The sequence below is a fragment of the Haemaphysalis longicornis genome, unplaced genomic scaffold (assembly GCF_048455015.1).
Source record: "Haemaphysalis longicornis isolate Haplotype H1 unplaced genomic scaffold, Haemaphysalis longicornis Haplotype H1 scaffold_2, whole genome shotgun sequence".
Lineage (NCBI taxonomy): Eukaryota > Metazoa > Arthropoda > Arachnida > Ixodida > Ixodidae > Haemaphysalis > Haemaphysalis longicornis.
In genome coordinates this window covers 143,853,867-143,867,309 of record NW_027526295.1, presented here as the reverse complement: position 1 = coordinate 143,867,309, position 13,443 = coordinate 143,853,867, and the positions used below count along the sequence as shown (strand labels likewise).

At 47.5% G+C, this 13,443-nt stretch overlaps 1 protein-coding gene across 6 annotated transcripts in view; it reads left to right on the top strand.

Moving 5' to 3' along the window:
* The window catches only part of LOC144169277 (uncharacterized), a 52,908-nt gene extending 44,512 nt beyond the window's left edge, over positions 1 to 8,396 (top strand). For 5 of the 6 annotated variants that reach the window (XM_077698354.1, XM_077698352.1, XM_077698350.1 and 2 more), the window contains 2 exons: positions 3,906 to 3,997; positions 7,228 to 8,396. In XM_077698354.1, coding sequence (XP_077554480.1) covers positions 3,906 to 3,958 — 53 coding nt within the window. In that variant the 3' untranslated portion in view covers positions 3,959 to 3,997; positions 7,228 to 8,396. Of the gene's footprint in view, positions 1 to 3,905; positions 3,998 to 7,131 lie in introns of all 6 variants that reach the window. The other variant, XM_077698351.1, reaches the window with a different exon arrangement.
* Positions 8,397 to 13,443: the final 5,047 nt, after the last annotated feature.

Sequence of the window (13,443 nt, the reverse complement as noted above, 5' to 3'; positions counted from 1 at the left end):
ATCGAAAATCTGTTTGACCTAGTGGGGGTCCCTTTGATTGGCGGTACAGCGCACTCAACCAGTACAGTCAAACCTTACGATAACGAAATCTCACGAGTACGAAATTCCCGCCGCAATGAAATATTTTAGGATCCCCGGCGAACGTCCATAGACGCCCATGTATTTCGTATCTCACGGCAACGAAATGTTTTTGGAAAGCAGTCCCGCTTTAATGAAATTCCCTGCAAGTCCCGCCGGCATTTTACCCACCTGTTTGAGGCTAACAGTGACCAAAAAGCGCTCAAGTTTCTTTTTTTCAGACTCAAAGTGCCTACACTTTTGCGAAAGCACGCTTGCATGGCCGTCGCCATGTTTGTTTACTAAAAGCCGTGCAGCAGGCAGTCGTGGAGACAACCTCGCAGCAACACCACCAGGGGGCGACACATGGTGACTCGAGGCGCGCTTGCGCGGCTTTGGCTTGGGCTGCACTAGCTCGCTACCACTGAGCAGCACGCGCGCGTTTGTTGTGTGCGGCGGTCGGAGTGCTTGCTCTCAGTAAGATGCCTCCACCAGCCCAAAGGCGGAAGTTTTTATCGCTACAAGATAAGGCCCAAGTCAGTGGCCCAAGTGGAGGAAGGTAGGATAGCGACGACGAGTTTGGAACTGCCGGAACCTAGCTCTACCATTTTGAAAAGCAAGGCTGCCACGTTTTAATGGCGCTCGTGCTCAAAACAAAACATTGACGGCTGTGGCCTTTCTGGACGTCAACAAAGCGGTGCTCGCACTGTTCTGTGAACAGCATTGTAACCAGGTGCACTGTGTGGGAAAGTTCGTCAACAGAAGAAGCTGGGCTTAGCTTGCGAGCTCTGACATGCCCGGTGCTGAGGGCCAAGGAGAAAAACGTGCAGAGAAGGTGATCCTGCAGGTTGTTTTAAATGCATTTGACACGATCCGGTCGTTCTTAGGCGCGCACGACGACTAGCAATGAAGCACTCATTGTAGTGTGAGAACTGGGCTGTGAAGTTGCTGCAAGGTAAGGCTCGCAAAGTAATTATAACCGACTTTCGGAAAGGAAATAAATTTTGGCTTATGGCCGATTTTCCTGTTTATGTTTCATTCTCGCAGCAACGAAATTCCTGTAAAAGCAAATTTTTTGGATTTCCCCCGGCGGTTTCGTTATTGCGGGGTTCGACTGTATTAGAAACGCATGCGTGATAAAGTGTGTGGTATTGCACGTCCTTTGGAGTGCCCTTTCAATGCTGCGAAAGTACAGCATACGCAATGGTCCGTTTGAGATGAGAACCTGAAGAAGCAAGGCACGCACTTCCGGACTACGATCTACAGTGCGAAGGTAGCAACGCCTGCAACACCCCGCAAATAGCACCTGCCCTCCAACATCTGGGTGGAGATGTGAGGCCTGAACAGACCAGCTCGCACACAGTGTCAATCGTTCCATGCTTCGCCTCACCGCACATGCAATGCGGGAGGCTATTGCAGCAGCACGCGTGCAAAAAACACAAGGCCACGTTACGTATGAAATGTGTTTATTTATGTGCTGCAGCATTAAAATAATTAGTTATCTGGGATAGGATGCACCTTTTTCGACATGACTGGAGCCGACCCACGAGCTCCAGCACGGCGTTCTCCTCACTGGAGAAGTACTGTGCTGCCACTTCTAGCCCCGCTGCAGCTTTAGGTGCGCCTGGCAGAGGTGCTGGCGGCGATTTGCGACAGCTGTCGCTGCTTTCGTTGGATTCGTCGTCAGTTTCTGGTGGCGCCTGTTCGCAGCAGACCACTGCAACGATCTCGTCATCATTGAGAGACGCTGAAGTAGCTGTGAAAGCTCACACCTTCCGCAAAGGAAGAGCAGATGTGGTCTTTTTCAACAGTTATGGGGGGGTGACATGGGTCATAAAACAACTCCTTTTAATTTTCGAGAAAACTCTGTGGAGCTTGCCAGTTGTTGCTGCGTTTTCCCCACTGATTTCAAATGTGCCATTATTTTTTGAGTCAGTCAATTAGTTCTCAAGGTAAATTAGAGACAATTAGCCATTTTTTTTTTGGATGAACAACTCACAAGACTGTTAATCATAAAACTGTAATGTTTATACAATAGAATCTCGATAAACGGAAATCGCTTAAACCGAATTGCCGCTTAAACGAAACAGTAGCCTGTAAGTTGGTTGGTTTTGTGTTCAGATAATGTAAAAAAACTCTCGGTAATCGGAACTAAAATTTCCGCATCACCGTGTAAACGGAACCAGAAATGGAACTTGTGAAACGCATTGGCATGAGAATCAGCATTTTACGATACGGCTGTTTCGTTTTTTTTTTTCCCTCCATGATTTTTTTTAGCCTCGTTGTCTTCGTAAACTTCGTCTCGTTAGTGGTCAGCCGTGTTAGCGCAACGAATGCAACATCGCAGTTCTTGTTCCAGTCGTTCGGTCTAGATTCAAGACGCCGAAGTTACAGGGCTCAGCTCCTGCCGCCTCGTTCGTATCATCATGGTGCTATTCGCGCATAATTTGCCGTCTTCCAGATTTGGTGGCTCGTAAGCACTCGCGAAGTTGAGGCCTCTAGCCTCCGTGAAGATGCAGTTGCAAGGACTCAAACAAAAATAATTGATGCATTTTGTAGTGCACAGCGACTCATTGTTGCGAAATCAACTCTGTCAATGCTGTGCCTAAACCTGTTGTAGCTTTCTTGCATTCTGAAAAACTATCAGCTACATTCACCTTCTAGTGCTTAAAGTTCCATGAAATAGTACGTATTAACAAGTGTGTACGAACACAAATTTGCACTTTCGCAAATCTTCTCAGTAAACGGAACTCCTGTTAAACGGAACTAATTTTTTCGGTCCCTTGAAGTTCCGTTTATCGAGAGTCTACTGTATTTTCCAATACTATGGACCCTGGTGAGTGCAATAAGATAACCAGTTTTTTGATGCACCACTTGGAACTAATTTTACAGCTCATTAAAATTTGGTGTTTGAAATGAGCATTCAAAATGGTTCCTTGCCACTGGTGCCAACAAAGTTTAATGAGCTGTAAAATTGCATTGGATAACGTCGGATGCGAAGCATGTTGTTTCACAGTACGGAAACCGAAACTGTTTTGTGTTCTAATCTCGGACATTGTCCAATCAAATCGCATCTTGTATGCATCTTTGGTTAGTGGGCCGCTGCAGACCGCGCATGGTAGTTTCTTTTCCTTCGAGCTTTATAAAATAAATATCTCCTTATCAACTGGATAAACGATGAAAACTGTGTTATTTGAGCCACTGCACGCAAGCAAAAACAGAAGCTTGACAATTCACTTCAGTGTCTCTTTAAATTTTGAAATTGGGGATGGAAGAGGTGTAGAGTGTCAAGCTAGTTTTTTGTGCTCTGACCTAAATGATCTGAGCTGCGGACTTAGTATTTTAAGCATCATGTGGTTTGTCTGCAAAAGTGAGTGCTCCACACAATGCAAAAAGCACCCCATCGACAGGTCACAGGTTCGTCACCTGGGTTCGTCACAGAAGGTCTTTGTTATGGAATGTTACGCATCTCTAGCGCCACGTGGCATCTTCGCACAGACGTGCTGACGTTGCAATGATTTGTTATCATCACCGTGAGCCACTCGTCGCTGACTGCGGACTGGTGCAGTCCTCGCACATTTTTGGTGAAAGAGGGGTTGGCCCAAGCATTTCTCTCTTCTTCTTGCAGGTTAGCCACCAAAGCACTGCCTCCAAAAATATTGTAATTGCAGCCTGACTTTTACACTTTCGCGCGAAATTTGAATGTGCACAGGTCAATAATTTTACCAAAACCTGTCTTATTTCCCCCCTTCCCCCCCCCCCCCCCCCCTTCTGTGAAGCAATGAATGAGCAGTTCCCACAGTGGGTGTTGTGTTGCTCACCCATCCATTTTGTTTACACTTTTGCAGGGCAGCCGCTGAACTGCCTGCGGCACAGACACTTCTGCATCACCCTCAACTAGGCAGTCACAGTCACAGCAGTCGGGTGCAAGTGTACAGTTGTAAGTTTTCATGAAATTTTGATGGAGGTGAAAAAAACAGGTTTTTCTTTTCATGTTTTTTTTTTGTTTGTTTTGTTCAAAAAAATATGAAAAATTGAAAAAAGATGTTTTCGCACAGATCCGGAAAAATTCGACATACTTCTGAAGGCTAAATCCTTAGATGTCTCGTTAGACGTGAAAAGTGACCGTAGTTGCTGGGGACCACGCGAATGGTACCAAATGACGGCAGCTGTTAAAAGAACATAAGTAAAAAAAAAAAAATATGCAAAGACTTATTTGAGTTTGAATGGGATTTGAACCCGGGTCACCAAGAGCCGCGGCCAAGTGTGGTGACTACAGCCCTAACCCTGTACCGTGCCAGGATGGAACAAGAATTAACCGGATGCGTGCCATACGACAGGTGAACGTGAAGGCACCGCAAGAACGATGCAGCAGTGAAGAAGTCTTTAATAATCGGTGACTTTCGCCTTCAAGTCACTTAATAAACTGAATTGCCCAATAAATTTTTCCGTTAACACATAAAACAATACAATTGTTATGTGCTGCGTCACCAAAGTCCCGCAGAGCTTCCGCTCTCAAAATCTGCGTACGATGTCGCGTCAAGGCAATGATTTCAGAAACCGTTTCCCTCACTACAGATTTGTCAGATCACAACAAATGTCCCCGGAGAAGTTGTGTTTCTTTTTTTTTTTAATATAATCCGGTTAAAAAAATGAGAAAAGCCTGTTTTTTTTTTGTTTTTTTTTTTCCCTAATGCTTGTGGTTTTTTTTTTTTTTTTTCTTTTTCTTTTTTTTAGTTGCAGCACAGCAAGCGGGCTGCAACTCAAATGTGTCGGGCCCACCAAGGGCTTGCATTGTTGCTTTTGGGACCTCTATCTAATACAGCTCGTGCTGCAAATACCGTAAAAACCCGCGTATAATACGGACCCGCGTATAATACGAGGTGTAATTCGGGGACAGCAAAATCAGAAAAAAAGTTTTTATCTGCATATATTACGAGGTAGAGAGCACAGAAACCCTTCAGTCATTGTCAGTTTTCGCTGGCACTGTCTCCCGACGTCCGTTCAGTCATCGTCAGGTTTGCTGCCGCTGTCTCCTGAAGTCGCCTTGTTGGAAATGTCTTCCCACAGAAAGTGGTCCTCAGTGCCATCAAGGGCGTTCGAGATGCCGCATTTTTTAAAAGAGCGACTGACGAGCTCCTCTGGGATGCTGGCCCATGCATCCGCGATCGAGCCACAAAGCACCGCTAGAGAAGCCCGCGTCAGCCATTCGGTAGCTGTCACTTACGGGTCTCCTGACCTCATCCACTCTTGGTAGCAGGACCTGATGCAGTCTTTGAAAGGCTTGTTGATGCAAACGTCTAGCGGTTGCAGCTGAGATGTCATTCCTCCTGGAATGACATGAGTTCGATGCGGGGTTCGCGCAACAACTTCTTCACGGAACCGGCCAGGTGGCAGCGAAAGGCGTCCAACACGAGCACTGAAGGGGAACCCCCAACAGTGCTTCAGGCCGCGGACACCACACAGACTTTTTCCAGTCAAGCACCAGTTGCTTTCTCCACCCGCGAATGCTGCCTTCGGTGACGCCGAACTGCCGTCCTGCGGCGCAATTCCTGATGGTCTCGACACATAAAATAACTTTTCTTTTAATTGCCGCTGAATACTGCCTTCGTGCACCCGACATCGTGATAGACTTGCGGTAAACGTGCCGATCCTTTCCGTGGTCAAAACAATCAAAATGGGGCCGACTGAGAGAAGCAGCAGCCAGCTAACGCCACCGCAAGATGGCCCACCCTCCGCTGAAACCGAAACCGAAAGTGCAAATTTTCGGCTGAAAACTTTGGGATCCACATATAATACGAGGCACAAATTTTACATGGCTAAGTTAGGAAAAAAAACCTCGTATTATACGCGGGTTTTTACGGTATGTCCTCCACAGGCTCGAATGAGCCAAGCCCTCCGGCCAGCTCAGCCCTTGCCACACATGTGCAGTTAGTCTGAGGGGCACAGGTAGTACTTAAAAAGACACTGTTTAATGCATGAACGCCACAGTACAACAGCATCTCTGCTGAACTCAACTTGCCAAGGGGCAAAAGGGGGCCCTGTTGGCCGCTGTGGGGCAAGCTGTCCTTTAACAGCGCAAGCTGTCAAAGCGGTAAGGGATGGTCAGCTCGTACGACAACCGGTAGGGACATCATAACTGGTCGAGCAACAAAATGGAGTGTGAAGTCGAGTGTGAAGTCGCGGGGTAAAAGCATTCAAAAGATTGACAAGGTTTGCACTATTTTCTCGCATGAGTGGGAACAATGGCAGACGCTGCATAAGTGAAAGCCCAGGAGCAAAAAGCATGCATGTCACCCTGGCTATTCAATCAGCTCTCACCCCCTGTGAAGCGGTCCCCTGCACACATGATCTGGACTGCCCAATGTGGCCCAAAGACCACCGCACATTGGTCGTGCGAGTTTCCCATAAGGGGAAGTGGGCATGTGGAGTAACCCCACGCACAATAGGGAAGCGACTATGCACTACGCCAAGAGGAAAGTTCAAACCTTTATATCCCCTCACAGTTGAGGAGGCGCTAAAGCGAATTGGTTGAACTCCTATTTCTTGCTGCCTTGTGCAGTTCAACTCAAGCGATCCTGTATTTCATGATTTAGTGGAAGATAACAGCCGTGGTTTGTCTGCAGTCCTCGAAAGAAAAAGAAGCAACTTGCACCCTCAGCGGCCTTACAAATAAATCACCAGTGATGTCACGCTAGTTTGCAACGTGGTTTCATGCCGCCTCAGTTGTTTAACCTTCCTGATTTCATACTGAATGGTCACTTTTTTTTTCGGCCATACACAGGTTATACAGGGTAAACAATGCAGTGGGCGGAGCAAGGGATATGGCCGTTTTTAATTTACCTTTCTCGTGAAAACGGGCACATAAACCGGCTGAAAGAAAATGAACAATTACGACCAACGCACTTTAGGGTTCGGTTTACCAGCGTCACTGGAAAATGTGGACAAGTCACTTCAGGGGGGGCAAAGAACTCGGAGAAATGCATTCACAAAGTTTTCCCACTTTAATGCCCTCTCCACACTTGCTTGCTCAGGTCCGCTATTTACGGAACTTTTTTTTTTTTTTTTTTCCAGAATCTTGGTGCTTTGTTGCTGGATACTGGACACAAGGGGTTTTATTTTCTGTGTGGTATTTTGCTTCCTTACAGTCTGTGCGTGTCTTTCTTCCAGTTCTGTCGGCGGAGAAACCACGGATCAACATTACAAGGAAAGTACTCCACTCACACCACAGAAGTTGGAAGCCGAACAGCTGTGGGAGCAGTGGATGGTGCGAGTGACTCTGGGTGCTAGTTAAAGCTCTTTCAGACAATGTATGTATACAGTGTTTTTTTTTTTTTCCTTTTTCGTCTATTTTATTGACCTCATCCCAAAGGATGGATTATTGCGAGATTAGCGAAGCGTGTCTCTTCTTCTCTTTCTTTTTCTTTTTTTGCGAGTATTTGTTGTGTGTTCTCACCTATCATTGTTCAGTGCTCATTTCATTTCTTGAATGCTGTTTGGAATATCCCATTTCGTGGTTGTCATTTATCATTTCCCAGCCAGCTGTAGGGCCGGAAAGGCCACACAGTAAAGGTATAAGCCCGGTTTTGAATGATGTGTGGCAAGGGCTGGTTCACGTATGTTTGTTGGTTATGTACCGTATGTACGGAAACTATTTATGGTGACAAAAACTGTTTTGCTCAAGTTGCAGGCATACGTGCACGCGTCACTAAGAAGTCAGAGCCTCCACAGGCAGGCTGCAGTTCTCATTTCTATGAAATGGTACTACAAAGTTTCATATTTGTGTCGAATTATCGAATTATGTGTTTCTTTTGCCACCGGTCTACATCGAGAGCATTTGGCTCGACAAAGCATGTGCAGAATAAGTGTGTGAATATGTTAATGAATGCGTGTATGTGTACGTACGTGAATGTGCAGCTACACTAGGCGTTTTGGCATGTGTTAGTGGCGTTGTTTTGTACATTTTTAGCTCCACTAACACTGCCCAAAAACGGGTGTTGGATGGAATGAGAAGTTCGATCTCTCGGTTAAACTTTGTTGTAGCGTTTGTGTTATTTAATTTACTGTCTGCCCTGATTCATGGTGATCAATTTTTTTTGCGGTCGAGAAGAATATAATGAGCTTTGTTGAGTACGGCATCAAAAATCCTGTTAATCATGTAAGGTGATTTCAATGTAAGGACTCAGCTGTTGGTTCCTGCTTTGCTGTGTAAAGCAACTGTACAGAGTTACTGGCAAAACGTTTGTCTCTGAAGGTAACTTGTTTGTGAAGGGGGGAAGTGCCTGTAATTTGCCTTGTAATTATCATAGCGAGAAATAAATTGTACCAGGTTTTACGCATTTGACGAGGTTTACGTTTTATGGGTTTCGTGTATAGTATTAGTCATGAGTTGTTCACTGTAGAATTTGTGAGAATGGTTGAAAATGCTTATGTGTTACCAAACTTCAGATGCATGGACCATATAGTTTCATACAATAATTACTACAGAGGAATCTGGCGCTGTGATCGTCCGCCACGATGGGTGTGATAAGTAGTTCTGGATTCGGATTGACACTGGGTGGCTTGTGGAAGTTATTATGGATTGGATCGTGCAGCCAGTTTCGTTTTCATTTTTGATTTGCGTGAACGCATTTGCCTATGCGGGCTGTTAGAAGAAACGTTGAAAAATACCTTTCTCCTTGAGCTGAATGCCGCTCACGCACTCACGCCGCCCTGAGTGCGTGTTTTATAGCCAGAGTTGCGAATCGGGCGGGTTATCAATTCATCACCGGCACAGTGAGCACAAAAACACAAATGACGGCGCTGTATGCGGTGAAGTTGCCTGCGAATTAGGAGTTGCGGCGCTGTTCATTCGGCAGAGCAACGTATTTTCGAAGCTGGCGGCGGTTGTGAACTGCTCGGAACAGCCACACTTTTCATGTGAATGCCGGCTGTACGGCGTAGACCAACAGTACCGGTGGCTGATAAGAACACAGCTTGATGTCACTAATAATTCAGGCTAGAATAACCTCTCCAAAGGTAAGCGGTTTTTTTTAGGAGCACAAAACTTTTCTTAATATTAAAAGCTACAAGCACCGAAACTTTCACAAATACTTTTTAAAGTCAGCGTCCCGCTGTAGTTGGCGGCAGGCAAAGGGTAAACGTACTCCGTAAATCTCCTCAACTCTGCATATGCGTTTTATTTAAACGTGCCATTTTATTTCGTGCAAAACCAGTTTTTGGTCGCTAACTTTCTTGTTCGCCATGTAATTTGTAAGCAGCAAACCACGCAATAACAGTTTTTTGTTGACAAAAAATACAATTTGCACAGACATAGGCCCATTTCGATTGTGCGCGATCCGCTTCCATAAGTACCCATCGTTCCCATTGAAGTGTAAGCACTGTCTCGGAATTCGCATTGACACCAGCGCCAGTTTCCTCTCTAGTTATTATTGTATGAAACTGTATGGCATGGACTTCTATTCGAATGGTCTGGCTATGGAACATGGCTTCAACTCACCCTGTAATACACGAACACGTTTCATCAAAAGGAGGGCCTAGTGAGCATACCATACCAGTGGAGAGTGTTTTGTTACCAGAAGTAGCAAAACATGTTTGTTTGTCATTAGCGATTGAGCGAGTTTCCTAGCGAATCAGCTGAATGAAACTTGCGAAGCCTCAAGCTTTATTCTGGGGGACAAGCATGGGTCTGTCCGTTTCCCTCCCGCATCGTGGGCGTCTTACTGTCTGCGTAACACACCAACTCAAACCACTCGACCATGAAGGAGAGCAGTCAGGTCACACCGGGCCTTGAGACACCCATGAAGCCTGGTTGTGTGTGCACGCATGAACGGGCAACCGGTGATGCACACATGCTTAGACATTACACACCGGCCATAATGTCATCCTGAAAGCCCATCAAGCTGTACGGGAAGAGCACCGGCCCAAACGTCATGCCAGGAGCAAGAAGGAAACAAAAACCAGCGCTTGGAGCCGAAAAATTTTCAGGCTATGCCGATTTATCCACGCACGCTATATGTGGAAACCGAGGCATGTGCAGCTTCACTGCAAAGCCTCACTAGTTTCATATACAGCTTCATCCTGCAGATGAAGTTGTGAGGTGTCCAGCTGTTCGTTTTCCCGTCCGTTCGGCTGTCATGTCATACCTGCTGCTTGGTTGCTGTCCGGCTATGCTCATATCCGTGGCGTAGTCTTCAGGTCTTTGCCTTGCAGGTCCTCACGTGGTCTTCTCCCAGCAGCCCAACGAGGTAGGTGTCCTCTGTGGACTTGACCGGCTGAGGGGAAGCGGCCTAGGGCCACTGCCTGCGCCAGAATAATGCAAGATGGGCCCCTCCGTACTTGTCTGGCTTCCATTAAAGCCTTTTCAATGAGGAGAGCAGTAAAATACCTATAAGGATAGGTGTCAGACAAGGAGACACAATCTCTCCAATGTTATTCACAGCATGCTTACAAGAAGTATTCAGAACGTTGGATTGGGAACAGGTGGGAGTAAGGGTTAATGGAGAATACCTCAGTAACCTCAGATTTGCTGATGACGTTGCCTTGCTAAGTAACTCGGGGGACGAATTGCAAAGCATGCTTTCCGCACTGGGCGAACAGAGTAGAACCGTGGGCCTGAAAATTAATATGCAGAAAACTAAAGTAATGATCAATAACCTCGGGACAGCACAGCAGTTTGAGATAAGTGGCGATGCAGTGGAAATGGTAAGCGAATATATCTACTTAGGCCAAGTTGTGACCCCAGATCCCAACCATGAGGCAGAGATAATTAGAAGGATCAGAATGGGGTGGGGTTCATATGGCAGACATTCTCAGATAATGAATAGCAGCCTACCATTGTCGCTGAAGAAGAAAAGTGTATGACAGCTGCATCTTACCGGTACTCACCTACGGGGCAGAAACTTGGAGGCTCACTAAGAGGGTTCAACTTAAATTGAGAACGACTCAGCGGGCAATGGAGCGCAAAATGATAGGTGTAACATTAAGGGACAGGAAGAGAGCGGACTGGGTCAGGGAGCAAACTGGTGTTAAAGACATATTAGTATAAATTAAGAAGAAGAAATGGACGTGGGCAGGGCATGTAATGCGAAGGCAAAATAACCGCTGGTCATTAAGGGTAACAGAGTGGATCCCTAGAGAAGGCAAGCGCTGCAGGGGGCGGCAAAAAGTTAGATGGGCAGATGAGATCAAGAAGTTTGCGGGGATAAATTGGTCACAGTTGGCACAGGACCGAGGTAATGGACCTTTTTCCAGTACCGGTCCCTCTAGCGGCCGCCACGGCGAACTAAAAATGGCAGTAAGGCACACCCCCTAGAAAGTTTGGCTTTCGGAGAACTCGTGCACAAAATATCTTGGTCCTGCTGCCCCTCCCGCACTGACCCGTCACCCGCACCTTTCACATGAATGTCACGGTAGCAGGCGAACGTTCTCGGGACTAATCTGCGGTGTTCGAAGCTACCCCCTCCCCCCCCCCCTTTTTTTTTTTCATTTTTGTAACCCCCTCACTGGCAGCCATGTGCTGGCAGCGTGGTAAGTCTCGAGCGTCTTCGCCCCTTTTCTTAGAAAGCCATTATTGTATGCACGTACCAACCCACCACGAGGAGTCCATAGAGAAAAAAAGAAAACGTGCAGATTATAGCCGCTCCCTAAGCAAAAAACCGAGGGGCGCGCTTTTGTTTATTTTGCCCGAGGCGCCTGCCAAGAATGGCGGACCGGCAGCCCGCGCATGCGCAGGTCGCTACTGGAAAAAGGTCCATTGGAGAATAATGGGTGAGGCCTTTGCCCTGCTACAGTATATTCTAGGCACTGTAGCCCTGCAGTGGGCGTAGATAGGCTGGTGGTGATGATGATGATGATGAAAGCCTGTTCATCACGTCCATGGCCGCTTATTTTTGCCGCGAACGAAAGCAGTATGGAGGGGCTTTAGCTTCAATGTGCTCCGAAGTTGCTGCATTCAGCACTTTGCGCTGTTATGGCGGGGCAAAAGGGGATCCAGCAAGCTAGTTTTTCCGCACTGGAATTAAAGAGTGTGTCAGTTAGATATATCACCATCAGAATATGTACGCCCACTGCAGGGCAAAGGCCTCTTCCATAGATCTACAATTACCCAGTTCCTGTGCGAACTGCGACCAATTTATCCCCGCAAACTTCTTGGTATCGGCTGCCTATCCAACTTTCTGCCACCCCTTGCCATGCTTGCCTTCTCTAGGGATTCACTCTGTTACCCTTAATGACCAATGGTTTTGTTGCCTTCATATTACATGCCCTGGCCACGTCCATTTCTTCTTAATTTCTACTAGTATATGTCCTTAACACGCGTTTCTTCCCTGACCCACTCTTCTTGTCCCGTAATGTTACGCCTATCATCTTGCGTTCTATTGCTCGCTGAGTCGTCCTCAATTTAAGTTGAACCCTGTGATGCCCCCAAGTTTATGCCCCGTAGGTGAGTACCGGTAAGATGCAGCTGTCATACACTTTCTCCTTCAGGGACAGGTGCATGTCACCTGGTATGTGATACCGTGCGCGCATCACAAGGCGCTCTCTTCTCAGGAGCCAGCTCTAGGAGCTGTAGGAGCTGCGGCAGAGGAGCTAGCCCTACTAGGGACTACCTGCGTACACGTCGACCAAATGGCTGTCCAAACCAGACCGAACCACCCGCGGCGGACAGGCTGAAACCAGCTGAAACATGCAGCGCCGCAGTCCCCTTATCCTTGCGTCGCGGCAGCTCGGCCGAATCATGCATTGGGTGAATGACTGGCAACCGGCATGCTGCGATTCGCCTGGAGGCAACCTCGCGAAGACGGCGTGGGCGTTGCCCTCCCTTTCCCCGTCGCGGCGGCTTGGTCGAATCTGGCGTCGGGTGAACGACCAGCAACGGGCATGTCGCTACTTTCCTGGAGGCAAGGTCACGGAGACGGCGTGGGCGTCGCCCTCCCTTTTCCCGTCGTGGCGGCTCGGCTGACTCAACCGCTTCGCTACCATTCGTCGGAATTCAAACTTCAGCCAGCGAGAGTCCTGATTGGAGCGTTTCAAACTTCTTGGGGCCACAACGGGATTCCGGGGGTATAAAACCCGCCCGGATCACGTATCGTCGGCTTTCTCCGGAGACAATTTTCGGAGGCACCGAGTGGAGAGGTGCTGTGGCCTTTGTGTGAGCCATGTAACATTTGCGTACCCTTGTACATACTGTATATAAATGTTACTTCAACTTTTTGTCGGCTCGAGAACTTCATCGCTCTGCTCTGCGCCACGTCGATAGCGGACGGAGCACAGCAACGCTGCTACACCGGTGGCTGCACTCGAATGGCCAGTCGCAACAGTGGTGGCTGCGGTGAGCGGGCCCAGTCCCAACAGCGGAGACCGCGTTGGAATGGCTGATTCTTAACA